Source organism: Streptopelia decaocto, assembly GCF_964273445.1.
Source record: "Streptopelia decaocto genome assembly, chromosome: 1".
Lineage (NCBI taxonomy): Eukaryota > Metazoa > Chordata > Aves > Columbiformes > Columbidae > Streptopelia > Streptopelia decaocto.
Window position 1 is genome coordinate 8684725 of NC_138663.1, and position 27965 is coordinate 8712689.

Sequence of the window (27965 nt, forward strand, 5' to 3'; positions counted from 1 at the left end):
TGGTGTCATCTGTAAATTTACTGTGGGTGCACTCAAACCCTTCATCCAGGTCGTTAATAAAGAGATTAAACAGAACTGGCCCAATACTGAGCCCTGGGGACACCACTTGTGACCGGCTGCCAATTGAATTTGACTCTGTTCACCACAACTCTTTGGGCTCAGCCATCCAGCCAGCTCTTTAGCCAGCAAAGAGTATATCCATCAAGATGTTATCTTGCGAAGTATTCAAAACAGTAGAGCATCACTATCAGAGACAGAAACTAAAGCAAGGGATGCCTACCTCGATTGGAGACCTGTGTTCAACCACCTGTTTTTCTACAGGCTTTCCAAGTTGTCTTGAGAACATGTATTTCAATATTCTTCCTGCCTCACAAAAGCAATAGATACTGCATAGCATAGACATACATCTTACTGCATTCCAAACAAATACCTGTATTTCTGTGGCTTTCCAGCCTAGACACAAGGTTTGAATTCATGAGGCTTCCATGAGTGGACAAAGTGCTGGAAAGTTCTGAGTCCTGCAACCATAGGACTTTGATCTCTGGGCAATAAGTAAATAGTTTGCCAGTTCCTGTGTGAAAACTTCTAAAAGGGGTCTTGGAAAACCCTAATTCTGGTTCTGTCATGGCAGTGGAGTCCCACAGCCCTTGTATTTATAAATACAAGTAAAGAGACATGTAAGTACTAATGAGACATCTGTAAGGGGTGTTTTGTTGTGTGTTGCTGCCAATTGGTGAGTTTATGGGGCTCAGTGCTAACATGAAAGCTGCATTAACAGGAAACCCGTGTTCTGAGAAGTGTGCTGTTATGAGAGGGGTTTTTTTTAAAAAAAAAAAAGTGTCTGAAGCCTTTCTTTGTAGTTCCCACTTTCAGCTCTGTGGCTGATAGAATGGTGAAGGGTCTAAGTCTGTCTGGTGCCCTGTGCTTACCCCATACCAGGCGCTGCCACCTCAGCCAACACTGGAAAAGAATCACAGAGTGTCAGGGATTGGAAGGGACCTCAAAAGCCCATCCAGTCCAATCCCCCCGCCGGAGCAGGAACACCCAGATGAGGTTACACAGGAAGGTGTCCAGGCGGGTTTGAATGTCTGCAGAGGAGACTCCACAACCTCCCTGGGCAGCCTGGTCCAGTGTCTGTCACCCTCACTGAGAAGTTTCTTCTCATATTTAAGTGGAACCTCCTGTGTTCCAGTTTGTATCCATTGCCCCTTGTCCTATCATTGGTTGTCACCGACAAGAGCCTGGCTCCATCCTCCTGACACTCACCCTTCACATATTTATAAACATTAAGTCACCTCTCTGTCTCCTCCAAACTAAGGAGCCCCAGCTCCCTCAGCCTTTCCTCACACAGGAGATGCTCCACTCCCTTCAGCATCTTTGTTGCCCCGTGCTGGACTCTCTCCAGCAGTTCCCTGTCCTTCTGGAACTGAGGGGCCCAGAACTGGACACAACATTCCAAATACGGTCTCACCAGGGCAGAGTAGAGGGGAAGAAGAACTTCTCTCGATCTAAGAGACCTAAATAGCTCTGAATTTCGCCTCGCCTCTTTCCAACCTCTGTCACCGCCGTCACTCTCACAGGAACTCCCGCTCTTCCCCTGCTGAGCCGGCCCTGCCGCGCTCCCTTCCCGCCAAAGCCCCTCGGGCGCGCGCGCGCGGGGGGAGGGGCCACGCTCTCCCTTTGCCCCGCCCCCCTCCGCAGGCCGCGGCCCCTCCAAGATGGAGGATTGGCGAGGAGGTGAGCGGGAGAGCGGCCGCGGCGACTCGGGCCGTGGTGGAGGCCGGGGCCGCCCGCAGCGCCGCGCTCGGGCCCCCCCTCCCTTCTCCTTATGCTGGGTGGGCCCGGAGGGAGGCCCTGCCCGCTTCCTTGCGGGTGCTCTGCCTGGGAGAGGCGGGGGGGGGGGGGCGGGAATGTGCCTGAGGTGAATATGGGGGTGGGCGGGGGGTGCGTTGAGGCGCTGGGGGGGTGTCCGTCACCTCCCCGCTTTCCCCAGGGGGCTGCTCTGCCGCGGGCAGCGCTTTCTGGGCGGGTGCTGCGGCCGCAAAGCCCCCGCCGAGCCCCGGCTTCACCCGGCAGAGCTTCCCGGGCCCGGGAGGAGCCGCCGGCCCGGCCCGGCCGCTGGGCGCTGCCCTTTAGAGCCGCCCGGCTGACAGGGGACCGCGATCCTTCTGGAAGGGCGCTGGGGATCGCTTCGTGCCTCGTCCGGTCTCCATGGTTGCATCGCAAGTGCTCGATGACACTCGACTAACTACAGATATTTGGCGGGCTCGTTAAAGAATGGAGGTTTCCTTGTCACCCTGTGCTTTAGTTGTAGGAAGATGATTCGGTTCTTAGTGCAGCTTTCATCTGTGAAAGTCTCTGCCCTCCAAAATATTCATTCTTTATAGGTATACGTACTCTACAAAATAAAGGTGCAGTAAGGGAATTGTTGACATTTTCTGCTTTGCTCGTTAGGGTTGAGTTTGTGAGATGCTGTAGTTGTGCAAGACTCGTGGACTGTCACAAATAATGCGGGGACTCTGGGATAAGGCGTAATGATTTAAATTTAGCTGAGACATTAAATAGGATTCTTTACCAATTTTCTTATTGTAGCCTGGTATGTGCCATGTCTAGCTTCACTTGAGACCCTCCAAGAATTATGTAGGAAGGAAAATCTCAGATGTAAATCCATTGGAATCACCAACAGGAGTCTAAAGAGTTATGAGGTGGAATATTTGTGTGACTACAAGGTAGAAGAGGTAAGAGAAACACAGACCAATTTGATCACTCTTTCAGCTGAAATTTGGAAGTGAGCCAAGGGTAGTTATGCTCATGACATGAAGTAGCAGTCTGTGAGGACGAAGCTCTTGCTGACGTCAAATGAAACTTCTTTTAATCTTTGAACTGTAAACAGAAAGTGGTGTAACGACTGCTTTCAGTATGTTGAAGGAAGGTCTTTTTCTGAAATTACGGAGATGTTAGAATATTAAATGTTTCTCCTTTGCATATCTAGAAGTAAAGCAAAATGCTGATGCTTTTAGGCTGTAGCTTGGTATGTATTACGATGCTTCTCCTTTATTTGCAGGTAACGGTCTATATTTCTGTGTTGACTGTTGTAGTCTGATGAACAGTTAGGGCCACGTTCTGCAACTGAATTCCTGCGGCTTGATCATGCCGATGAAATTCAGTCTCAGGATTTGGCCTTGTTACAGTTATTTGGCCTTTTTAAAACAAGTACAAAATGTATGCTTCTTGACTATAAATGCAAAATTACATGTTTTGAATGGGTTGCTTCTTTGGGAGGATGGTTAATATGACTTTTTTAGAGATATTGTTTGTTAAGTTTCGAATTTTTTTTTGTTCCATATGCTATACAACCACAATCTGCTCCTGCATACAAGTCATACAACTCGTTAGCATAACTTCAGTAACTGCTTTAGCAAACAGGCCTCTTCCAGTTATTGTTAGCGATCGGAGTTCATCCCAGCTGTTTATTTCTTTGCCCCTAGATATGACACAAAAAGTATCCAAACTTGTGCTACAAGTTGGAAAAGCTGTTTGAAAGCTGGAGAGGGACTTTTTACAAGGGCATGTAGTGATAGGACAAGGGGTAATGGCTTTAAACTGAAAGAGGGTAGATTTAGATTAGATATAAGGAAGAAATTCTTCACCATGAGGGTGGTGAGACACTGGGCCAGGTTGCCTGGAGAAGCTGTGGATGCCCCATCCCTGGAAGTGTTCAAGGCCTGGCTGAATGGGGCTCTGAGCAACCTGGTCCAGTGGAAGGTGTCACTGCCCATGGCAGGGGGTTGGACTAGATGATCCTTAAGGTCTCTTCCAATCCAGACCTTTCTGTGATGATGTTAATTTGCAAATGCAAATCCTAATTTCTCTCTTTCTCCCCATTTGTAATTGTTATGGGAACATGAAGACCCTCTGCACTGTGTTCCATTTCTTAACTCCAGAGCTCTTGTGTTTGTTCATAGGGCCTGTGATGCTGAATTTCAGGAAAATGAAATGTGGCTAAATCTGTATCTGTTTCTGTATTTCAAGGGCACAGAATACTATCTTGTGAAATGGAAAGGATGGCCAGAATCTTCAAATACTTGGGAACCTCAGAAAAATCTGAAATGCCCATTGCTCCTTCAGAACTTTCTTAGTGACAAGAATGAATACTTGTCTCGGGTGAGAGAAGGCAAAGCACTGAAAGTGAGAAACCATGTTAAAGCTTTGAAACCTGCAGTTGCAGATTACATTGTAAAGAAGGCTAAGCAAAGAATAGCTCTGCAGAGATGGAAAGAAGAACTCAACAGGAAAAAGAATCATAAAGCAATGATTCTGGTAGAAAACACTGTGGATCTTGAAGGCCCTCCTTTAGACTTCTACTACATTAATGAGTATAAACCTGCTCCGGGAATAAATGTAATAAATGGAATAACAACTGGCTGTGAATGCACTGACTGCCCTGCTGAGAAGTGCTGTCCAAAGGAGGCTGGATTTATTTTGGCTTACAATAAAAGAAAGAAGTTGAAAATCCAGCCCGGTTTGCCCATCTATGAGTGCAATTCGTTTTGTAGGTGTGGGCCTAACTGCCCTAATAGGATAGTACAGAAAGGTACACCGTATTCTCTGTGCATCTTCAGAACTAACAATGGCCGTGGTTGGGGAGTAAAAACCCTCCAGGAGATTAAAACCAACAGTTTTGTGATGGAGTATGTTGGAGAGGTATGTATTTATGGCATATGGATTAATTTTTTACAATAAAGGATATGTTGGAGAAAATCTGGATGAGCTTTCTCTCAGTTTTTAATGCTTCTTGACTTCTACTGTATAATTGATAAGTCTGCTTTTGAGTAGAGAAATACAGTAAATAGACATTCAAGATGACAGCAAAATTATGTTGTCCAGAACATTCTTCCGTTCCAGAGCAATCGTAAAAGGTTGATTGTAAAGAGAATACTTGTCTTATGTGTCACTAAACAATTATTTTAGATATGTGCCGTAATAGTATATCTAAAGGCAGGTCTATCTTTTCTTTTATATTCATTCTTCACTGATCATCTTTATTATTGTAGATCTTGCTGTTCCCCAGGCACAGTTCTTACCAAACTCCCCACCCAGTCTCTCAGTCCCTTTTCTGTTTTGTCTGAACTTTTAAGGTAATATTTTCAAACATAGTTAGTACTTTTGATGAACAGCAATAATAAGACTTGTAGTATGGATGTTATTTGTTTACTCAGTCTCATACTATTTCAAACAGAACTTTCATGCTGTAAAATACAGACTTTGAGTTACTCTCAAGGTGTTGTTTTTATTTTTACTGTTTATTGCCCTGTGTTTATCTGGTCTAGCCTTTGTTGTACTTCAGGGCTCATTACATCGATAGCTCCTGGCACCTCCTTGGATCCAGTCGATTTGATTGTATTCCTGCCACAAATCCACCTTGCTGCTAAGGTGGCTCAAAATAATTTCTTCTGTCCCTTCATACAAATTATTATGGTCTTCATTGTATTTCTTCTATGCTTCTTGCCCCAAATCTTTTAACTGTGCATGTTCATATCTTTCTCGTAAACATGCAAGAAATCAGTTATTCAGAGTGTCTGTGTTGAGGGATTGATTAATGTGGAAAGATGATGATGTACTTTTGTTGTTTAAAGGAAAGAGTGTGTGTTTATCCTTTCACCTGAATCTACTTATTCCCTACTGCTAAATAAGTTCTCAACTCTGATCTGTGAGAAGGATTTTGAAGTGTTTTTTTTTTGCCCAGTTCCACCACATTTTGTATGTCTTGCTGCTGAATTGTGATTTCTTTACTGAGCCTGCACAACTGATTATATTTAACATAACAGGCTGCAGATGAAGTTGTTTAAGCTGTTGCTTCTGTCAAAAGTTACTTTAGTTCTTGTCTTCCTTTGGGGAGTCTCTGGATTTCTACCTTGTGTTAGTACATACTAGACTAATTGCATTGGTTCATCTTGGTGATGTATCTGTCTAAATTATTACGAATAGGATCTTTCATTGCAGTCAAAAATGACAGGATGAGATGCTTCTGGGGAGGACAGAGATGAATCCTGGACTGTGAATGTGTCTGGGTTGTAAAGACTGATACATGCTGATCTTCATCTCTGCAAAGGGAGAAAGTTGAAACTTTATGTGATGTAAACAAGGCTTTCTGGGTCTAATGAAAAAACTGTGTGTATAGAAACTTCAAGTAGAAACAGCTGATTGTATCTGTCATCATTAAAACTCTTCATAGAAGGTGCTGGTATTTTTCTGGAGACAAAGTAGTGTCGTTTATCAGCTGTAGACAAATTACATCCAGAGAAGCTGAAGTCACTAATTAAGCTAGCTGTATGTATGTATTCTTCATTAGAGATGGAATGCTATTTCAATATCAAAAAGCAAATGTGGTATTTTTTTACTAACTAGATTTTCCTAATTTGATTGTGATTTTTGTTTTAATTTAGTAATCGTTAATAATATGATGCAGGTTGTTTCTTTTTTCTCTTTTTCTAGGTGATTACAAGTGAGGAGGCAGAGAGACGAGGCCAACTGTATGACAACCAAGGAAATACATACTTGTTTGATTTGGACTATGACTCAGATGAATTTACAGTAGATGCAGCTCGATACGGAAATGTGTCCCACTTTGTCAATCACAGTGTAAGACCTTGTTTTGTATACTAAGAGTTTGGAAAATGATCCTAATTGTGCCAGAAGTATTTTCTCCTATTGTAAACATTTTCCTACCATATTCACAGTTTTTTCTGAAGTAGTTTGTTTCCTGCCAGCACAGCCCAGTCAATGAGATGACATAATAAATAGATGATATAGTAAATAGAACGGAACAATTAACCTTACTCTGAGTAAGAATAGCTACACAAATCTGGGAATAAGATGGTACCCGAAGAGGGCATCTGATAGGACTGGGATTGTTACTGAATCTGCTGGTTTTAGACAATTAAAATAGGGTTGGTTCTCCAAGTAACTAAAAGACCTAATATGCGAGAAGTACTTAATAAAATTAGTGAGGAGTCAAAGACGAAAGGAATCGATGCATTATTTTCATCCTACAAACACTGGTAAAAAATGAAAATCCCTGTGCTTTCTTTGTTATCTTTTTCCCTCCTAAATCTAAACTTGAAAGACAACTCAGAAGTAGATTTTAAACAGGAAATTTTTGTAGTGTTTTGTTTCCTGTTCAACTGAAGTACCTAAAGCGAGAAGGCTGAACTGCATTTGTAAAGATTCCTGAGCTAAAAATTATTATTTCTGACTGATGTAATGTTTGTGAGGTACATAGTCAGTGTTAGACAAATACAATAGATTAATGTCTTCATATGTGTGAGCTGATGATGGTTGTATTTTATGTGGGCTTGCCAGGGAGAAGGATGAAGAAGAGTTTTAATGCCAATTGTTCTTCACTTTCGGAAATGGGAGTGAAGTATTCTCACTCTTCAGTGTAAAGTTAAATATCTGACTTCACTTCTGATTCCTTAAGAAGGGAATTTTACTGTTACAGACTAAAAAGCATGCAGAGTTTAACAAATTGTCTCGGTGACTTCTGACACTTAATCCAGAAAAAATGATAAAGCAGTTTCTAGTTCCCGCTTAGTGTCCTTAACTCTCCTGCTGCTGCCCAGCCCATAGCAGATAATTTGGAAGCCAAGCAGGTTAGCAATTGAAAATAGAATTTTACGCATAGTTTGAAAATATTTCTGGCCTGCATATACAGAATAAGGAGCGTTTGTGTGGCTTGAAACACTAGGTTGTGGGGTTTTTTTTTCAACTTGAATTCTTTTTGTGGGTTTTGTAGGTAAATATTAACCTCTGAATGTAGCTTTAATTGCTTTGTCATCTTTTTGAAACTATATTGTTTTTTAAAAAAAGCTGTTACACATTAGTGTAGTCTACAAACTGTGTAAAGGTTGCTTTCTTGAAAGGCCTCGACTAAGCTATGAGTGTTCTCCTTTAATGCTCTTTCAAGAATGTAATTTGTTGATTTCAGAAGATAATTTCAGACTTCTGTCCCTGGGAGAAGAACCAGTTCTTCCTTTCCTGTGACCTTCCTCTACTGAAACACTTCAGTGAAACTTAGCGTGCATTTTTTTGTAACGGAAACTACATTAATTTTTGCCTTACAGTGTGATCCAAATCTTCAAGTCTTCAATGTGTTTATCGATAACCTCGACTTGCGTCTTCCTCGTATAGCGCTGTTTTCTACACGAACCATCAAGGCTGGAGAAGAGCTAACCTTTGACTACCAGATGAAAGGTGAGCAGATTTTGAAACAGTGTTTGCAGGAGGTTTGGGGCGTTGTTGGGTTTTGTTGCAGCTTGACTGATTATAGCATTTTAGGTCAGGCCCTGCTTCTCTCTGACACAGCTCTGTGGATTCTAGAACATCGATGTATGGTGCAGACAGAGCGCACCCTGGAGCTTTTGTGTGCACCTCTAGTACCTTATCTCCTTCAGTGCCCCTAGCTCAACAGCAAGGGGTTGTGGCTGGAATGTCTGATGAGGCAAATTATTTTGAAGATTTGTCACAAGAATGCTCAAAAGAATGGTCAGGCTACCATTAAAAGCAGCTTTCCTTTATTCAGATTGGCATTTCTGGTAAACTGCTTTCCAAGTAATCTGCTAGTGATAGTTACAAAGATAGTGGTCTAAGGCACCAGAGGTTTGTCTCTGAATTCTGGTGGTTGTGTAGGTCCTGTAGTAAAGATGTAAAGGACAGTCCAAACTTTACTATTGTTTTGTTGGGTTGGATACATTGATCGTTATGCAGAGACTTCAGGAAACAATGGTTTTGGTGAAATACTATCGGCTCTTTATTAATTAAGAAAGACCAGCCTCTTGAGGGAGGTGGTAGAGTCCCCATCGTTGGAGGTCTTCAAGATGAGATTGGACAGGGTGCTAAATAACCTCATCTAGGTTCCCTTTCCCAGGAGAAGTTGGACCAGATGATCCTTTGAGATCCCTTCCAACCTGGGCCATTTGATGGTTCTTTGATCTTCCATTCAGTGTTCAAGGCCAGGCTGGACAGGGCTCTGAGCAACCTGATCTATTGAAAGATGTCCCTGCCCATGGCAGGGGGGTGGGCTGAGATGGTCTTCAAAGGTCCCTTCCAACCCACACCACTTTATGACTACTTTTTTTTTCCCAGTACAATAAAAAATTATCGAGGTTTGCTGGCAGGGGTGTTGTGTGTGTCAGACTGTACGTGCAAACCATTTATCCACAACAGCAACGTACTGTTTGCCCTGCTTTTTTCTGTTCAGGGGAGCATCTTTACACTCCAGAGCTGTACCTCATTCTTGTGGAAGCTCTTTAAGTCCTGAAAAACTGATCATACTTTGGTCCTTAAAACTCCTCTTTTTTTGAGGTGTCTGTGACACTAACATACAAGGCAGGCGGTGCTCCCAGCTGCCCAGTGTGGATACAGACCTGAGGGTACAAGGCCTGAGTTTAAGATTTGGATGCTGTCCATTAGGTGTTGTGTAAGCAGTTGTAACATGGGTGTCGGTAGAATTTGAGTAGAGCTTTACACACATTTCTTTTAAGAACGGGGGTGGTGGCTTTTTGAAGCCATTTGAATACCTAGTGTGTTTTCAGTCTGTCTTTAAAGTGTCCTGATTTGTGTTTATCTGTGTCACAGGTTCAATAGATCTGACTTCAGACTCTGCTGATAGTCTCAGCCCATCCAAAAAGAGGATCAGAACTGTCTGTAAATGCGGAGCGGTGTGTTGCAGAGGTTATCTCAACTGAGTGCGGGTATCCAAAGTCACAAATAGTTTATTCTCTTTTAAATGTGGTTTAAGAAGACTCTTCTTACACACAGATGTTCAAGTATTCTTACATCTAATAAGTACACTGAAAAAATGCATTACATTTGTAATTGAAATGACATTGGCCAAAGAAAGAGATGTCGTGTTTCAGGCAAATACAAAACTGAAAATGGGGATTAAAAATTGATTTTTCTTGAACTGTTATGTAGGAAGCAGCAAAATGTGTGTTAAGAAAACTCTTTAAAATGTACTTTGAATATTTGATTGTGAGCTTACAGCCGTAGGCCTTTTAGGAGCTGGTTTCAGTGGGATAAAATAATGTTACATATTTTCTATACCTTGAAAAGTGTTGGAGACATTTGATTTGAATCCTAAATTATAGCTAACTGTTCTTTTGCATTTTTTTGTTGTTGTATAAAGAAAAGCTTCAAGACATTAGCAATAACATTTATGGAACTGGGGTGAAAAATAAAGGACAGCCATCGGACTGTCTAAATGAAGGTTCACAGGAATGCAAATCCTAAAATGTCCATTGAACTCCATGCAAGTAAAGCAAATGGTTTTCGCAGATTCCAGATATAAGATTGAGGTCTCTAATGTTTTTAGCTGATGTTGTGTTATTTACAAGTTTTATGATTTTTTTTTTAATTGATTTTTAGTTAGGATGCTGTAGGAGGTCTGCAGTTCTACAGAGCATTTGTACATATGTAACATACGTTGTTTGCTTTCATTGCAGAAATTCGGCAGTCATTGCTGAAACAAATCACTGGCTACAGTTTGGAAATAGGTAACAAAAGAATAGGGAGAGCAGCCTGTTGTCTAACAGAGCTGATGCGTTTTGGAGATACGCTCAGTTATCCGTTAGGTGCAAAAATACCCTCGGAGCTTATTTGTATTCACAATATTGATTAAGTTTTTACATACTGTGACTTTTTTTACCTAGTGACAGACTTTTCAGATACTAGGCCTGTTTTTTCTTGTTGCAAAAATGTTAACTTCAGTGAAGTTAGACTAGGAGGGAGTTTACCCATTTGCTGTAGACCTTAAGATGTTCTTGAATGTAAAGCCTGAGAAATGTACTGTTCTTCAGTTGCTTGAGTCGTATTGAATCTCTTTTCCTGATACCCTAAAGTTGTCTCAATCTGTATGTGAAGTTTTGCTTGGCTCCAAAAATGCTGAAGAGCAGTTGAGGCAGGTTATGAGTGAAGTTACAGCCAAGGTCCAAGCTCCAGGGGTGACTAAAGTGCTTTATTCTCATGGAGTTAAAAGCGTGTAAAACTTGCATATCGCTTACAAATCATGTAAATGTTGACAGGGTCGGGCAGAAAAATGTTGCTCCATAAATGGATGCTTCCTAAGTGGCTGCTAGCTATGTATCATAGGTCAGCTCGTTACCTTTATAAGGTGCACAGCTGTTGGCTCAGGTGAATGAAGTCAAGTACCCAGCATTTAAGCGTTTACCTAATTTGTTAACAAATGCCTTAAATTCCATCTTAACTACTAGCACTCCAAGAAGAGTGTTTCAAAGGATAGTACAGGTTGTTCGTTTATTAAGAAGCACAGTTGCATTTGCACTTAAGATCTGGCTCTTTGGTGGAAAGCGAAGTTTTTATATGCTACTGGCCAAAATCGGCTTCATGGTTGGGTTGAAGAGTAGGGGCCATTGAAAGTGCTGTGTAAGTTTTGTAATCTACAAAGTGTTGAAATAGATACTTTATATTGTTTAGTGGAGAAAGTTTGCTTAGATTTTAAAGTGTTTGACATTACCAGACTCACCTGCATCCACACACTTGAATAAATGCTGAATCTAGTCTATTTTTATCATGCCAGATCCCTAATGATTTCTTTTTTAATATATATAAAGTCAAAGTGGAATGTGGAGCTTTAATATTAGCAAACTCTAGATGATCGTACATCATTTGGAGTCATTAGTGCTTTCTCTTGCATGTAGCCCGACTTGGCAGCGCGTTCCACGGGGGGGGATCTGCAGTCTCCAGCTCCTTAATCTGCTGCAGGTTCCCTGTGGCTACAGGATGCTGAGAGTGTCTGTGGCAAGAAATGGATTCCTTACCACATCGGTTTGTCTGGCCTCTCCTGTACGAGATGACACAGGGCTGGTTCGACACTCTTTTTGTCTGTGTCCATGCCCAGTTTCATTTAAAAATTGCAGGTAAATGCATTTAAAAAAAATAAAAGTCTTACTAGTTGTACCTGAGTTCAGTATATCTGCCTCTTTCCCAAGGCAGCGTATGTTACCACCAGCACTGAAATGACACTGCTGTTCTTTGAGGAGATGTGTGTTACCTCTTGCACGATAAATAAAGGACCGTTAATTTCTGTTCTGGGAGGTAACAGCACTTAGTATTTATCTGAAGTAAACCCATGTATCCAGTTTCCAATTTAGAGCCTTGAACAGTATTTTCTATTTACATATTCACAATGCATTTGGATTGCAGTCAATTAGCTTAAAGGGACACTGTGTCACTTTTAAAAACTGCTTTTGCAGTTTTTATGAGTTTGGGGGAAAGTTGCCAAATTAGAAAAGGAGAAAAAGCTATTTGCAGTTTCTTAAGCAGCCTAAACCAGCCGTGCTTCTGCCTTTGTTTGGTTTTGTGGTCTGTTAGCACCATCATGGCCACCAGTTCAGTTGTGTTTATGCACTTCTTAGAGACTGGTAACCTGTGATCTGTCCTTCAGCTGTTCTTTTTTTGGTGGGTTTTAATTTTTTGTTTTGGCAGCAAAACTAAGTCTGCAAGATCACCTGTAGGAAAAGCTATTGTCTATTTATTTAATCTCAACGTTAAGTTGATCTTTTGGTTATTTCTAATGTATGTTTTAGGACTGTGTACAGTAGAATATGCAGTTTATAAGCTCAGGAACATTTTCTTTTCATAATGTGTGATCTCTAGAATCGCTACCTTCCTAGAGTTTTTGATAAAATAAATTAAATTTAGTTTTTTGCTTGTTGTTGTCATTCTTAACCAAAAATAATATATTTTAGCCTGTCAAAATTAGCTGTAGAATTTGCTTTAAGACTGCAACCTCTTAATTCCTGCCCTGTACCCAAGGTTTCTCGCACTGTAAGGACCGTAGCAGAGCAATCATGAGGAAGTCATGTGTTTCCTATTCAGTTTACGGCTGATAAGAACTGGTATAAATTCACGCTCTTGACTTGTCTAAAGCAGACTGGGTTCCTGTATATTTAAGCACGCTGTAGATGCAGCCCTGAATGAACATATATAGCACAGTTAAGGAAACAAGCCAAGAGAAGAACTTCTGCTCTGTTTTTTATTCCCAGAGGTAGTTACAACAGCAGTTTCACTCACTCAAGCTCACCGAAAAAAAACTTGTTGATAGGCCACAGTTGGAAATTATATTGACAAACCCCAGGAACGGAGAGGGTACGGTAACAGTGAAGAAACATACAGACTTGGATATCCTTAAAACCATACGTAGATTATAGCAAATTTTCTTCTTTCCCTCTCCTGCTGCAGTTGCCACTAGGAGAATGCTGCCTGGTTTCATATTCATATGTCACTAAAGATGGCAGAAAGACAGGAGACATGGGCAGGGGGGAGAGCTGTCACACTAAAAGTCTGATTCATTTTTGGGGACTTAAGACCACCTGGATGGGAAACCTCATAGATTTTTAGATGACTTCTGCTCTTTAGGCACTTTTGTAGGCACTGCAGTTTAACAAAAACCTGAATTACATTTCCATTTAAGAAGCTAAGAATTTTGGCAAAGAGTTTAGTAAAGCTGGGGGCTTTAGAACACACACACCACAGGATTTGATTTTTAAGTTGTTCTGAAAAACAATTCAGAACAAACCAGAACACAGAGGAATTGATGACAAATTGTTTGCAATGAGTTAGATACAAACCACAAGACAATGGTGTATAGTACCTCATTCAGGATTTAAAATCGGATTATGACGCTTGCTCAGTGTAAGGAGAGACTGCTTGAAAAGAACAATGGGTTTTGGTTTTTTTTTATAAAAACTTCTCCATGATTCTGTAATATCTTCTGCAGTTGTACTTAAAAATAACTGCAGTGAAAACTCAGGATTAATGTCAAAGTGCAACTACTGCATTGTTTCCATGGCTGAAATGAAAGATGTCATGTCCCTTCCTGCAGTTAAAAATGTGATATTTTATTAAAACCTGAGATCACATATATATCTATTTATATATGTAATCTCAAAGACAAACTCTTTGAGCTCATGATAAACAGAAACACTAAATTTCATTTAGCATTTTACCCTTAGTTTTGTTGTGGTCCAATTTTTGTCTACTTAGAGTCCTGGAGAACTGAACCCTGGGAGGCAGAAGGCTTTTACAGTTCCTCCTAGGAGTAATTCCTTCTCAGTATTTCATAGAAGGAAGAGTGAAGTTACACAGGCTGCAAATTCCTCGTTCTGACAATAACATATTTCTGAAAAAATGCAGGAATAGCTGCAGATAGTAATTGGCACTAAAAATAATCCTGGGCTTAATAAGCAAATTCAAGTATTTGTCATCATGATGTAATCAGCTATACTTATGTTCAGGAGACTTTTTTCTCCTTGAGAATGCTTTCACCTGCTGCCAGCTTCTTATATAAACTGTGCAGTTTATCTGGCTGAGGCACTTCAGCATCAGGAGTTGAGGGAATTTCAAAGTCAGAGGAGCTCTGGGAGTCCCTCCTCAGTTCTAGATCAGGAGTCTTGGGGTTGTCACCTATTTCCACCAGCACATCTTGAACGTGAGCAGCCCCAGCTTCTACATGCTCGGTGTCTTTGCTTTTCAAGTCACAGGCACCATCGTAGGCACAAGATCTGTCTTGACTCAGTGGCTTCCACCTGCTGTTGTCAGGTTGAGTGTCTTTGGCAGCCTCCTGCGGGACAGAAGCAACTGCTCTGCTCCCACCTCTGCCCCAGCAGCTCCAGTCCAAGGCGCTTCTCTCTTGGGAGGTGATGAGCACCGTGTCCATTTGGCTGTCCCAGCCCTGGCTCCCCTGCTCTGATATGTGTGTCGACTGAGAAGAATTTTGGGAGGAGATGTGTGTTGAGTCACTCACTGCATCCGAATCGCTGAAGAGCGGCTGGGACCCACCAGCATCTGCTGAAGATGGCAAGTTGTCCTCGTTTTCAGAGCTTTCTTCGAGTTTGTTACACTTAAAAAATGCATCCCAGCGAGGGATGTCGCCATCCTGTTGGTCACTCATTCTGTTGAAATTTGATGTGCAAGTGGCATCTGGCTCATGGGAAAAATCTTCAACTGTATTAATTTCAGATTCTTCGTCGTCGTCGTCATCGTCGTCATCATTTGATTCCTCGCAGTCCATGAAGTCTACCTTGAGGGAGGTGTTAGTTGCGGTCGCTTTGTAACTTTCTGTGCTCTCATTAACGTTTTCTTCAGCATTTTCAGATTGTCCCATGTTGGGGGGCCTGCTCTCTTCTCTCTGCAGTTTTGGAATCTTAGGCCTTGCAGAAGTTAATTCTGAATCGAAGAGATCATCTTCATCTGTCAAGAAAATAGCAGGATAATCAAAAGACTTTACAGAAGTCCGGATCCCTGATAAAATTCTATTGAGAGCAAAGTTTTAATAAAAAAATATTTAGTAGAAAGAGAGAAAAAAGCTCTTTAACCCAGACACAGACTTAGCAGTACGTTATTGACAGTGTTTGCCTTGCCTGGTCCAGCACGGTGCCTGCCAGGGACACTGCCAGTTGTCATCCCCTGTGTCACCTACAGCAGATCAGACGTAGCTCTGGCAGACACGGTTATTGGGACCTCTGACTTTTTTTGCCGGGACTATGTCTCCCTTGCACACTTGACACTTCAGAAATAGCCAGAGAGAAAGCAGCAGGCCTGAAGTTGTCTTCTAAGTGCCTAAGTGGCTTTCCAGAGGCTACGTAAAGCATCCATTTAGCATCATAAATTTTAAAAAAGCTACTAGGTGCTAAAAAAACAGCAGTTTGAAATGAAGAAGAGGAGCGATTCCACTGATACATCACTCTGTCCCCCACAACACAGGAGGTGATGCAAGTGAAGTTGTGTTATGATCAGCTTTACTAGGGATGGTCTAGGACTCTCAAATTGAATTCTTTCAGAAACTTAAAGGGCTGTTAAGTACATTTTAAGACCACAAACAAGTGCTCTCTCACCCTCCTAAAACCTAAGTTCATTTAATTTATATTTCTCCTTTCTAACTGTCCCTTTGAACAGACAGACTATGGTGAACACTGTGGCTTTTGGCATCTCTGCTTGGTCTCAGACTTTCATTTAAAGCCAAGTAGCAGCAGCAGAATCTTTACCTGTGTCAGATAACTCTCTCTTGTGGACTCTCTTCAGTGTTCCTAAGGGCTTGTACCTGGGTTCCATGTTTCTCCTGTACGACCTGCATAATGGCTTCAATCTGAGGTCAATAAGAGAAGCGATTAATATTTATAACTCAGCAGATACCTTCAAGAACTTCATCTAAGTACACTGTTTCATGCCTTTTGCAGGCACTGCAGTGGAATTGTTGAAGGCAGCAACAGGTAGGGAAAAGTTCTTAATTCCTTGGTGAGCTTAAAGGTAGGAATCTGTCATTTCTATATAACTTAAAACATGTACACTGTTTGGAAACTATCTTTTGGTGCCTTGCTTAGAGAAGGCAAGATGACAGTGTTCAAACTCTGCAGTTTTATTCAATAACTGTAAAGTATCTCCTTTTTAAGGGGGAAAAGTAAAAGGAACGAAGAACCAAGTCCTCATTTTATTCAGACTGAGTGACACCGCTGCTCTCCTGCGCTTTCTAAGCTGCCAACATCTGTAACAGCACAAGAGTACAAAGGCCTCTGCGATGCTGTGCAGAGCTGAGGAGTTCAAGTCCCCAGAGAAACCCTCTTTAAAAGAAACTTCCAAGAAGTAGCAATGACAAACGGAAACAGGTCACAGAATAAAGTGAGATAAAGGTATATTCAGATAGAGTTCAACAGCAGAAAAGCCTCTATACAGAAACAGAAGTAGTGTGTGGAATACAAACCCTCAGACTTAGCACAACATAGCAACGTTCTTCAGAAAGCTGAAGTTTGCAGCACTGAATATGGGAAAAAAAAGAAATCTGAACTGTCAGACAAGTAAAGGAAGAGGCAGTGGGCTGCTCGAGAGGCTGGGATGCAGGAGGGAGCTGCCCTTACAGGACCAGGAATCAGGACACCTCCGTTCAGCAGCCACTTGTCACTTACATTTCCATAACTTTGTCCTCTGTCCCACCCACTGGCGGTACATTGGGATACACATTCACGGGACAGATGTAGCTCAGGAAATCCTTGATCTAAATTGAAGAAAAGAAGCAGCGGTTTAACTTACACCAGCAGTTAATAATTGCACTGAATGGCAGCACTGATCAGAGCACACCCACAACAAGCGCTACCAGTTGTCTCATGTAAAGACCAGTGTGATGCACGAGCCAAACTCAATCAGAGTGGACAGCTCTGTAATAAGAAAAAAGGTCTGAAACGATGCGGAGAACTCTGTCTCACCTAATCACCTCACATTTACCAACACTACACGGAGCATCGCTGTCTCTGACAGAAAGGTAGATCCGTTCCTAGGGAATGTGATCCAGCACTTCACTGTCCTTACTGCTCTACAACTTCTCAGACCTGTGTTTTTCTTCCTGGATGTCAAGTCCTTAGTTGTGCAGATCAGGTTATTTTCTTCCTCAAAGACTTTCCCTAAACTCTTCCTTCAGCCCACTATAAAAACCCTTTAATTACAAAATACGTCACTTTTTCCAAGCCTTACTCTGTTGATTTCTAGATGCTTTCCAGACACTGTCTTGAAGAATTGTGTCCAGTTAGGGGCACGGCACTCCAGCTGAGGCTTTACCAGCGCCGAGCACTGAAAACACAGACCAGGAGGACCCATCTGCTTTTCCATGTGGATGTATGAGTCTGTTACCCCCCCAACATTCTGCCAGCAAAGCAAAATGTACTATCCTAGTACCTCCATTTAAAATTCTGTATGGCAGAGCAAATTAAAACTTAACCAGGATCTTAAAAACAAGACTGTCTTTCTAGGGCTCTGAATAAGCTCCATGTTTTATGTGTGAGGCTTTGTGACAGGTTGTTAACACTGATCCAGTTCAGTTTCTTAGGAGAGGGAAGTATTTTAAAAACTGGATCAAGTCATATTAAATTAAAATGTGTGATTCTGGACAGGATGCTGCCATGACCAATTTTTATTTAGACTTTAACATAGAAAAAGGAGTAACAGCAGCAGCTACGATGGGAGAAAATTCTGTTTAAGTGTGTGGGCAGGGAAAAGAAGGCAAACCCACCCAAAACTGAGTCACAGCAGATAAACAATGTAGTGAAAACTAAAATCCTAAGCTTTCAGCATTGTGTAATTACACAGTGATCTAAAATAGAAAGGCAGTCAAGACAATTGTAGCAGTGACCAATTCTTTGAGAAGACAGAATAAAAAATGACCTTGTGATCCTGCCCTACCTTGACATGTTCTGCTGCAGCTACATTAAAACAGACTTCTCTGTCTTCAGCATCCAGAACTTCCTATCCCCTTATGTCTTATTACTGAAGAGATTTTTTTTAATTGTGATAAGTCGTGTCATCTACTCCAAAATAATCAAAACTCCTTTAATTTTTTCTATCAATTTAGACTTAGTACTACAAGTATACAAACCTCACTGTATGAAGAGTGGAAAGAGAAACAAGCTCTGTATGTAGTCTCCCCAGTCCTAAAAAAAAGAGCAGGCACAAAAGTTAGGTAACTGCTCTTCATGCCCAGTCAACAGGCAAGCACAACCTACTCTTAAAAAGTCCATTTTGAGATTCATTTATAGCAGCATCAGGCAAGATTCACACCTGAAACAACAGGTTTCTGCACAGCCCAAATGCTCACCTCACTATTACGTTGGTTTTCTTCATCCTTTCTCCAAACCACATAGTGGAGGGTTTGATGCTGATTATGTGCAAGGGAGTTCCATTTTGGCAAGTCATCCCACAGGGCAGCCTGTTCCCTCGCAAGTACTCCTCGTCCTGTCAAATGCAACATAAAATTAAGTGTAATTCTGACCTTTTTTCCCCCAGAAACTGAGCAACACAGCATCTAGCCAGACCAAGCTTTCATCCTGCTTCCAGCTCCTTTGAAACACTCTGTGTTGTCACGTCTTGCTTCCAGAGTGCAGCTTGACAAAGCAAATCATAGAAACCGATGCCCCAAGGTGCCATCTCCGGTTCAACCTGCACTGCTCTGAGCTGGAGCCTTCAGCCCGACAGACATCCTGGAAAGGGAAGGCCTCACACTACAAGCACACAGTGCATGGCTGCTGGAGGCATCATCTGAGCTGCTTTTGATACATTTAAATTGATAATACCTGACTGATCTAATCTGCTGCTGGTCTGTCTTAATTTAAAAATACACTCTTCAAGTTTCAAATACAATTGAACTATTCCTAGATCAGCTAATTTTCCTGGTTTTGTTAAAAAACAAGTTTCTCTTTTAGTGAATTTGCCTGTCAGATAAAGCCTTCATATTAGCTGCATTTTCCTGGAGAACCAGATACATGTTTTGGTAAACATAGCAATGGAATGTGAAGTTATTGATAAGCATGGATGGACATCTCGCCAGAGGGCCAACGAGAAACAGGTGACCAAGAAACTGACCAACTGTGTGTAACATTCCATTCACGTGAATACTTCATATAAAAGTGGGAGATCATGAGGATCTTGTCCCTTTTTTTCGTCCCTTCTGCTTATGGCCGACATTAGGAGAGGACCTTGCTAGTCATCCCTGCGAACTGAGGCCCAGTGACAGACTGAATCCAGCTCCGGTTGGCTGCAGAGTCCAGTCCAGGACTTTGGGTGCCGGCTCTGCAGTTTCTGAGACTTTCAAGATTGGTTTTGTATATTTTGTATTATTTTCTCTATTCTTATTAGTAGCATTAGTAAAACATCTTTAATTTTTCCAACTCTCTTCTCTCTGTCCTTCTTTCCCTCCCGATCACCTGTCCTGAGTGGGAAGGGGGGAGAGGGAGGGGCAAAAGGGGGAAGCGGGGGGGAGAGAAGGTTAACAATACATCTGCCAGGGTTTTATTGTCACCCCGCAATCTAAACCCTCGACAGTAATATATTTTTCCCTTTTTTTTTTTCTTGTTTTAAATTTCAACCCACTAACTACAGCGCTCACTCTTTTTTCTGTTAAGCCACCATTTGCTCCAAGTCTTCATTAGCACAACACGACCAAAACATCAGCACCTACAACCAGTCTTTCACAGCAAGAGTGAGCAGAGGCTTTGCAAAATGATACACACCCGAGGATGTCGACAGGCGTGAATCTGAGTGTGTCGATCTGTAGTAATGTGGTAGAGGATATCTGGCATGTTTCTGAACATATCTAGTTTGTTCACGTGCACCTGGAGAAAGGCAGAGTTTACTCTTAATTAGACCAATATGTTTGCCAAACTGCAGCTGGAGCAGCTATACAGATGTGGTTCTGCTCACGACAAATGCAGGTAGGCATTTAAACAATTACTACCCACTAAAAACATCTAAGCAGAGAAGTGTTAGCCAAAAGTAACTTGGATGTCTAGAAAAAGCAGAACATAACTCTTGTGCTGAAGAGGGCTGAATATTCATCAAAGAAAGTCAGAATATATCTGCTAACTGTTAATGTAATGTGTAAATGAGAAGGCTTTTATCGCTCATGAGATAAAAGGGAGAGTTAAACACAGAGCTTGAAAGAATGAGGATTAACTTCTTCCTGAAAATCCCAGATGTTCCAGACTGAAATTAATTACTTAACTCATTTTGAGCACAGCTGTAGCTTTTTAAGTGTAGTTAACGACAGTATGCACATCTCTGACATACAGCAGTCCTCTGAACAGCCACTTCCAGCTCCGTGACTGGCCACAACCATTACTGAGGATCTATTCGAAAGCAACAATTACAGAAATGTTACCTTGATTCCAAGTTCCTCACTGAGGTTTATAAACAAATATTCATATCCGTAAGCAGCTTTGCAATTCAGCCACACAACATGATAGGGAGTCAGCGAGGTCCAGCTTCGCACTAATTCTAAGATCCCATTTAAACATTCCTCCTGAAAAGTATAGAAAATGTTGTGAATCGTCTTTGAAACTACTTCCAGAGCGATGCGGTTTGGTAATGCAGAAAGGCATTGCCTTGCAAGACTTCCCTAACAAAGGGGTGGTTAATTAATTAGCAGCTTTAAGGGCCTTTCTTCTCACAGCTTATTTAGACTTACTCTGCTTGGTATATGATAAAACTTGGGGTCACAAAAAGTGGTGTCCAAATAAACGCTCTGGATGTCTTTTACCCTGAAAGAGAGAAACGTGATACCAGAGTGAGCAGCACATCACGGTACTAAGATACACCTCTCCCTCTCTCTTCAGAACAATTCTTCCCCTTTACTACAAAGAGCAAGTGAAAAAGGGCTTGTAAGTACAGTATTGCCTGACTGCAAATACATTTAATACAGAATAAAAAATAAGGAAAAAAAAGAGTCCATCACTCATGAATGATCCACACCTGTGAGATCTTTTATTCTTTTTAAATCCCATGAATTGCTAAAGCCTCACCTGGTCCCTGAATGCAAAAGCTCCATTCTGGCTGCTTCTCCTTTTGCAAGCCTGAAATCCCCAGTGTACAGCACCGTGCCTTTGTCACCTTCAAACAAAAACCTACAAACACAAGCACTTTGGTCAAATTCAACAACATAAAGCATTAAATCCCAGGTGTCAATTCATTACCTTGCATAGGGCAGTCTGTGTGACTAACGTATGATGTCATAGAAAAACTGGGCTCAATTTGGTCCTAGAGTAATTGCAGATAAACCAAATAATTCAGACTGAGTATGTCTGGAAAATAACCTGTGCCTGTCAGAGTTGAAGACAAAAGCCTCCCAGATTCCAGGAGGGTGGCCCAGCTGCCTGTTGCAGCCAAAGGAATCTATTCAGTGTCTGTACTGGGAAGCTGGGCACCTTCTTTTTAATGTTGTATTTAAGAAATTGGTGATTTCTTTTTAATCACAGTTCTGTAAGTCATTTTTAACAGTTGCAATCAAGAAAGTCGTTATTCATAGGCATGGAGAAAAGTAATCTGCCCCTCCAAGGTAACAACTTGTGTGTGGACAGATCCCAGAGTACAGTGGTTTCCAACCTTGACTGCAGCTGGTGGGCCCTGCACGACAGTATAGTCTCCAAGTACGAATTTTAAATTCACTGGCTTTTTCTAATCATAAATAATCCAGTACTTAGTGAGAACTCTGTAAGTCAAATTTCTCAGCAGACGCATTTAGAGTATTGAAAGGACGTACATGACTGATCCTGGACAGTGACCAGCTGGGAGAAGTGTCACCTCTATGTCTTCTTTCTGGAAGAGATAGTTAGCGTTATTTTCACACCATAGTACTTTCACTACCAGTACTTTCATTGACATGATGAAAGCAACACATTAATTACTCCCCGCAGCTTCTTGCAGCATTTAACATCACTTCTGAACAAAGAGAGTGTCTCTTCCTATTCCAACAAGCCCTGAAGAGCAACAACCACCCTGTCACACCAGAAGAGATGACTGAATATAGTACAGTGCTCATGAAAGCCACTCAGCCAGAAAACAGTCCTATATCCTGAGTTCCTGCTCAACAAGCACCATGGAAACATCCTGGAATACACTTTGCCTGGAGATGCTCTACCAGACCTCTAAGTCCTGCACTTGAAGCTTGTTAAAATAAGTCACGAAATTCAAGGTGAAAAAAAAATCTCACAGGAGAGGTAAGCTGGAAATCACTAATACCATGGAAAGACATTACCAAATAAATGGTATAATAGGAACAAAGCAGGGAAGAAGAATTCATGTGGCTGCATATCTTGGAAAGAGGGGGAACATCCATTTCAAAAATAGCTTGACCACTTGGCATGTTACAGGTAAGATCTATTTCTCATGCTCAATTAAACATTATTACTGCCCATTACAAATATATGAATCTTTGTGTGTGTGTGCACGCAACTTACCTCACCAGATGTTTCATCTACTAAAGAAATCTGAGTTGGAGTTTCAACTTCCAATGCAACCTGCAACAAAATGAATACATGTATTGCAGGATTTCCTGAACATTTTGTTTCATACTTACGGCTAAGTGTTCATTATTTAGACATCTTTAGCACCCACTGCAGCTAATGCTAGGCCTGTAAAGTTAAGCCCATTTTCCTGTAGAAAGTGATGAATTTGCACTTCCAGTGGAAAAAAGGTTTTCTAAAAGTTGTCTAAAAATAAAATGGAGATACCCAAATCAAGATGTGCGTGCCTAAAAAAGCTAGAACATCTTGTATTTCGAACAGCAACAGCTCTGTTTTTTCTGGCTGGATCATACACCTTTTTGAATGACTGCAAAGCCCAAGACATCCCAAGTCCCAGATGACACGAGTGGATCTTGCTCTGACAGGTCTCTGTGCTGCAGCACAACTTCTCACTATTTCTTATTATCAGAAGCAAGGCCACAAATCACATGCAACATGAATTTCTATGCTTGTGTAGAGGTGATTACCTATAGACTGCAGTTAATCCCCTATTTTGCCATCTTCTCCTGCAACGTACATGCTCTGTGGCTGTTTGCAAGATTAGCGCTGCTATGTGGGCTCCTCTCCCATCCTCTTGTTCTTTTTTTTCTCTCCTTTGTTTCAGACAACATTTATATAAAATTCTCCCGCCCAAAAAAGCCAAAGTGAAAGGAAGGTCTCCTTAGGTGTAACCTCCAGCTTATCGGCCAAGTGGTCTCCTCAGCACCTTGGGTTTCACTGATGGATTTTTCACTAGATGGATTCACAAGACACAGCATCACAAAGTTCTGGGCAGCTCCACGAGATCCATTCAGCTGGAACTCACACAAAAGTGGTAACATGTGGCTTCTCCACCAGAAACCACAACACCAAACTCACAGCTTGCTCCAAAACACAGATACATGTGTCAAAAAGTGCCTTATACTAAGAATTCAAACCACTGGCAAGAGCTGTTTTTTTAAACATCAATACTGATTTTATTGTCTACAATTTATGAAGCAGAATAAACTCATGAGGCTGATCTAAATTCTGCATGCTCAGTATTTCTCAGCAATTCTCAAATTTCCTGATGCAGTGAAACAATTGTCAAGTTTTAGATCTAAACTGCCTGAAGAATTCTTCACTGACAGCCACTGTTTAGCCTCATAAGCATAAATTATAATAACTCCAGCAGAGTTCTCCCCTCGTCTTTGATAGTTTAAATGTCAAAACCAGCAGCGATTCAAAGAGCCTCTCATGCCGTATGTACAAATAAAGGCCAGACTGGAAATTGTAAAAAGACTTGTCTGGAAGCTGACATCATATTCCTTCTTTCAGTCTAGTGAATATGAAAGCAGCTGCTAATTCATTTCCCAGTCATGCTACAAGTAGAAAGCGTATTTGTTGTAAGACAAAGCTTGTGAACAAGACATCCAGCACCTACTGATATGGGCCTGTGCAGCTCATGCTATTACCTGGGAGCAGCAGCTGCAAAGATCTATGTATTTTTTTAATTGTGTTGATTTGTGTTAATTGTGCTTCATCGCAGACTGTACCACCAGTACCTCTGGCATCTCTTCCCAGATTAGTAATTTCTCAAACAGGGATATCAGGTCCAGCACTGCCTGCTGTCTTTTTACTGCTCATACGAACTCCTAACAGCTTATAGGTATCTCCCCACAAGGCATCTGTTCTTCTAAAACTTCTAAACTCAAGGGATACCGGAAGCAAACAAACAAAAGCTAAAAAAAAAAAAAAGGAATGAACAAACAAACCCCAACAAAACAACACACCAACAAAAAAGTCATCACAAGCCCACCCCACTTATTTTTGCTAGTCCAAGAAGATCACAGGCTTAGAAAAAATGACACCTATGCACACTGTGCTCCTTCAAATATCAAAAGCACCTAAGGGACGTTCAGAGTCTTTTTTACAGAGCCCTGAATCATGTTAATGCAGAACCATTAAACCTTTCAGTTTCCTGAGGCTTCATATAAAGCTCGTTATCTTCTCCCTCAGCTTCACAACTAAACAAGGACTGTGAACAGAAAAGTCCCCTGCTTCTCTTTTTTCTCTTACCCAGACTTACCTCCTAGGTCCCACTTGTGAGTTTCTTTGGATATGGAGCTTAAGACCCACACTTACAACCTATTTAAGGAAACTGAGCAGTAATTTCCCCCCCAAAAAAGCAGTTTCAGCTTGCCTGAAGTCCTTCTTGACCTTCCACTTGACTAGAAAACTCTCCTGTCCTTGTTTGGGTGAGAAACCAAATCCTTACACTATGTGATGATGTGTGTACATACAGTTGTGAAAAGAAACATGTTCAGTTTCAAAACCTGTATCTGCAAAGGGAAGGAAATAACTACAAGTCACACCCGTACATGACACACTGATCTCTTGAATTTTGGCTCCAAACAGTGGAAATCAAGTCAACTCATTAAGTTATTTGGTGATTTTACATCACTACAACATTTTAATGTTAGAGATAGTCCATTTTCCCAAAAGAAAAAGGAAATAATATAACTAAAAGATTATACATACTGCAAGCAGTGTGAGACTTTAAATGAAGCAAAAGGGAAAGGAAATAAGGATGGGAGCAAAGAGACACGAACAAGATAAGGAAATGAAGGAGCAATACAAATTAGTATTGTTGAGATGGAGGCCATTTAAAGCTAAAGTTGACAGAAAAGCATAAATTTTGTGGAGGGAAAAATAAGATTAAAGCGTAAACAACAATAAACCAAACCCACAAAGCAAGCAATGAGGAAAGGCATACTGATGTAGGTACTTAAGCCCTGAAACACTTTATCAACACCAACATATAGACATTTCTGAGGGGAAGCTGCTTCTTCCCCAGAATCACTGTCTGGAAAGTGATAACTTAAAAATAAACAAAAACTCACAATGTGATTCTCCCAAAACTTGTATTTCCGGCTAGTCAGCAGCAGTTCCTTAGTTACCGGTGAGCAGTATAATTTAACATTCAAGCTGTGAGGAGACAAAAAACACAGACGAGTCATTTCTTTTAAGCAGAGGCAGGGAACAATCTAACAACACATCAGCACCTGCCACCCAGTACATCAAAACATGTGCCCAGACCCCTCTCTCATCTGCAGAGACCTGCAAAGCAGTAAGCCTGCAAGAGCAGTTTTGCCTCAAACTGAACTAGGATCAAGGTGAATTTATGCACCTTACTGAGGATTTTCTTCAACACAGCAAACCCAAAGACTTACCTACATGTGCCCATACATGCGTATTTTTGTGCAGAAATAAAGAAAGTGTGTGGTACATGGTCACATGTACTTGTATCTTTGCTTGTTTCTACAACCAGCAAGGTCTGTTTCAGACGCACGTGCTTTCCCTGGAACAGGCATTTGGGACAGTTCACATTCAGCAGAACACAAAATACTCCCTGTAAAGCTCCAGCTTTTGCACTGTGCACTAAGAGAGACCTGATGAGCAAAGAGAGATTCTCTGCTCACATTTGAGATGAAACATCTCCTCTAATAAATGGGCCCATTCCCATGTTTGACCATTCTCATGGTGAAAAAGAAAAGGTGTCCCTTTCCCTTTTGTTGTGCATCTCCTGGAAGAGTCTGGTTCCATCTTCTATAACCCTACCTGCAAATAGCGATACATGGTTGCCTCCTACTCTTAAGGCTGAAGACATCCAGCTTGCAGCCTCTCCTCACATATCACCTGCTCCACCCTCTGACCAGCTTGGTTGTCCTCCTACAAAACACTGATGGGTTTTGTCCAGTGCAGCCCAGGACTGGACTCAGTACTCCAGACAAAGCCTGACAAGTGCTGATCAGAGGGAAAAAACTGTCTCCTGAGCTCAAACTGCTGCTACTTGCTTGCTCACACACCTCAGAGTGCAGCTGGCTTCCTTCACAGCACTGTCTCAGTGCTTCACAGGGCTGTCTCCATGCACCAACACACTCCCGGGGAATAACACCAGCAAAGATCCTCCTCAAGTTCAACAAGGCAAGTGCATCTGGGTCGGGGCAACCCCCGGTATCAATCCACGCTGGGGATGAAGGGATTGAGAGCAGCCCTGCCGAGAAGGACTTGGGGGTGCTGGTGGTTGAGAGATCGGACATGAGCCGGCAATGTGCACTTGCAGCCCAGAAGCCAATGGTGTCCTGGGCTGCATCACAAGGAGCGTGGGCAGCAGGTCAGGGAGGTGATTCTGCCCCTCTGCTCCGCTCTGGTGAGACCCCACCTGCAGTGCTGGTCCAGCTCTGGGGTCCTCAGCACAGGACACACATGGACCTGTTGGAGAGGGGCCAGAGGAGCCACGGCAATGATCTGAGGCTGGAACAGCTCTGCTGGGAGGACAGGCTGAGAGAGTTGGGGTGTACAGCCTGGAGAAGAGAAGCTCCAGGGAGACCTTATTGTGACCTTTCCATGCTTAAAAGGGACCGATAAGAAAAACTGGAGAGGTTTTTTTGTCAAGGCCTGCAGTGACAGGACAAGGGACAATGGGTTTAAACTGAAAGAGGAGAGATTTAGATTAGATATAAGGAAGAAACTCTTTACAATGTGGGTAGCAGGACAGTGGCACAGGCTGCCCGAAGCAGCTGTGGATGCCCCATCCCTGGCAGAGCTCCAGCCCAGGCTGGACGGGGCTCTGAGCAACCTGGTCCGGTGGGAAGCGTCCCTGCCCATGGCAGGGGTTGAACGAGATGATCCTTAAGGTCCCTTCCAGCCCAGTTCACTCCCATTCTGTGACTCAACGCTCCACAGCAGTTTCCTTACCCTATTTCACTCATGCTTTGTTTAGAACCAGCCGCCCCCCTCAGGGCTCCTGGCCCCTCCCGCAGCCGCCGGGGCCAGGCCGCAGCGGGCCGGCCCCTCCCGCCCCCTCCCCGCCCGCAGCCCCTACCTGCCCTCCAGCCTCCTCTTCAGGGCGGGCGCCCGCAGCCCCTTCATGTGATCTGGGGAGACAGGGCACGGCCGTCACCGGGGGACACGGAACTGGGGGGGGGAGCGGTTGCCATGGGGACGGGGCTCACCCTTGTGGCAGTGCGACAGGAAGTAGGCGCGCGCGCGCAGGTTGTCGCGGTCGAACCGGTCGATGGACACGGACGGGTACTCGCGCACGCGACCCCCGAACCGGCTCATGGCGGCGAATGACGCGCCGCTTCC

The 27965-nt window shown here is 42.4% G+C and overlaps 2 protein-coding genes across 5 annotated transcripts; one reads left to right on the forward strand and one right to left on the reverse strand.

Annotated features, from left to right (window-relative positions):
* The first annotated feature begins 1702 nt into the window (after positions 1–1702).
* SUV39H2 (SUV39H2 histone lysine methyltransferase) lies at positions 1703–18865 on the forward strand. Of its 3 annotated transcripts, none has more exons than XM_082045350.1 (7): positions 1703–1737; positions 2593–2738; positions 4033–4704; positions 6496–6642; positions 8124–8253; positions 9637–9752; positions 18847–18865. In XM_082045350.1, exons 1-6 carry the CDS (start codon positions 1719–1721, stop codon positions 9744–9746), a joined length of 1224 nt encoding a protein of 407 aa, XP_081901476.1. In that variant the 5' UTR covers positions 1703–1718; the 3' UTR covers positions 9747–9752; positions 18847–18865. The 3 variants fall into 3 exon arrangements, with proteins under 3 accessions (XP_081901476.1, XP_081901475.1, XP_081901474.1); XM_082045349.1 differs by lacking the exon at positions 18847–18865 and adding an exon at positions 10503–12725; XM_082045348.1 differs by lacking the exon at positions 18847–18865 and having other exon boundaries at positions 9637–12725.
* DCLRE1C (DNA cross-link repair 1C) lies at positions 13746–27965 on the reverse strand. 2 transcript variants are annotated; one of them, XM_082045325.1, is made up of 14 exons: positions 27833–27965; positions 27703–27754; positions 25718–25802; positions 22791–22850; positions 22094–22149; positions 21357–21458; positions 21023–21095; positions 20717–20857; positions 20070–20171; positions 18659–18795; positions 18440–18494; positions 16980–17068; positions 16065–16165; positions 13746–15270 (listed from the first exon to the last, which is right to left on the reverse strand). In XM_082045325.1, exons 1-14 carry the CDS (start codon positions 27939–27941, stop codon positions 14312–14314), a joined length of 2121 nt encoding a protein of 706 aa, XP_081901451.1. In that variant the 5' UTR covers positions 27942–27965; the 3' UTR covers positions 13746–14311. The 2 variants fall into 2 exon arrangements, with proteins under 2 accessions (XP_081901451.1, XP_081901452.1); XM_082045326.1 differs by lacking the exons at positions 25718–25802; positions 27703–27754; positions 27833–27965 and adding an exon at positions 23374–24550.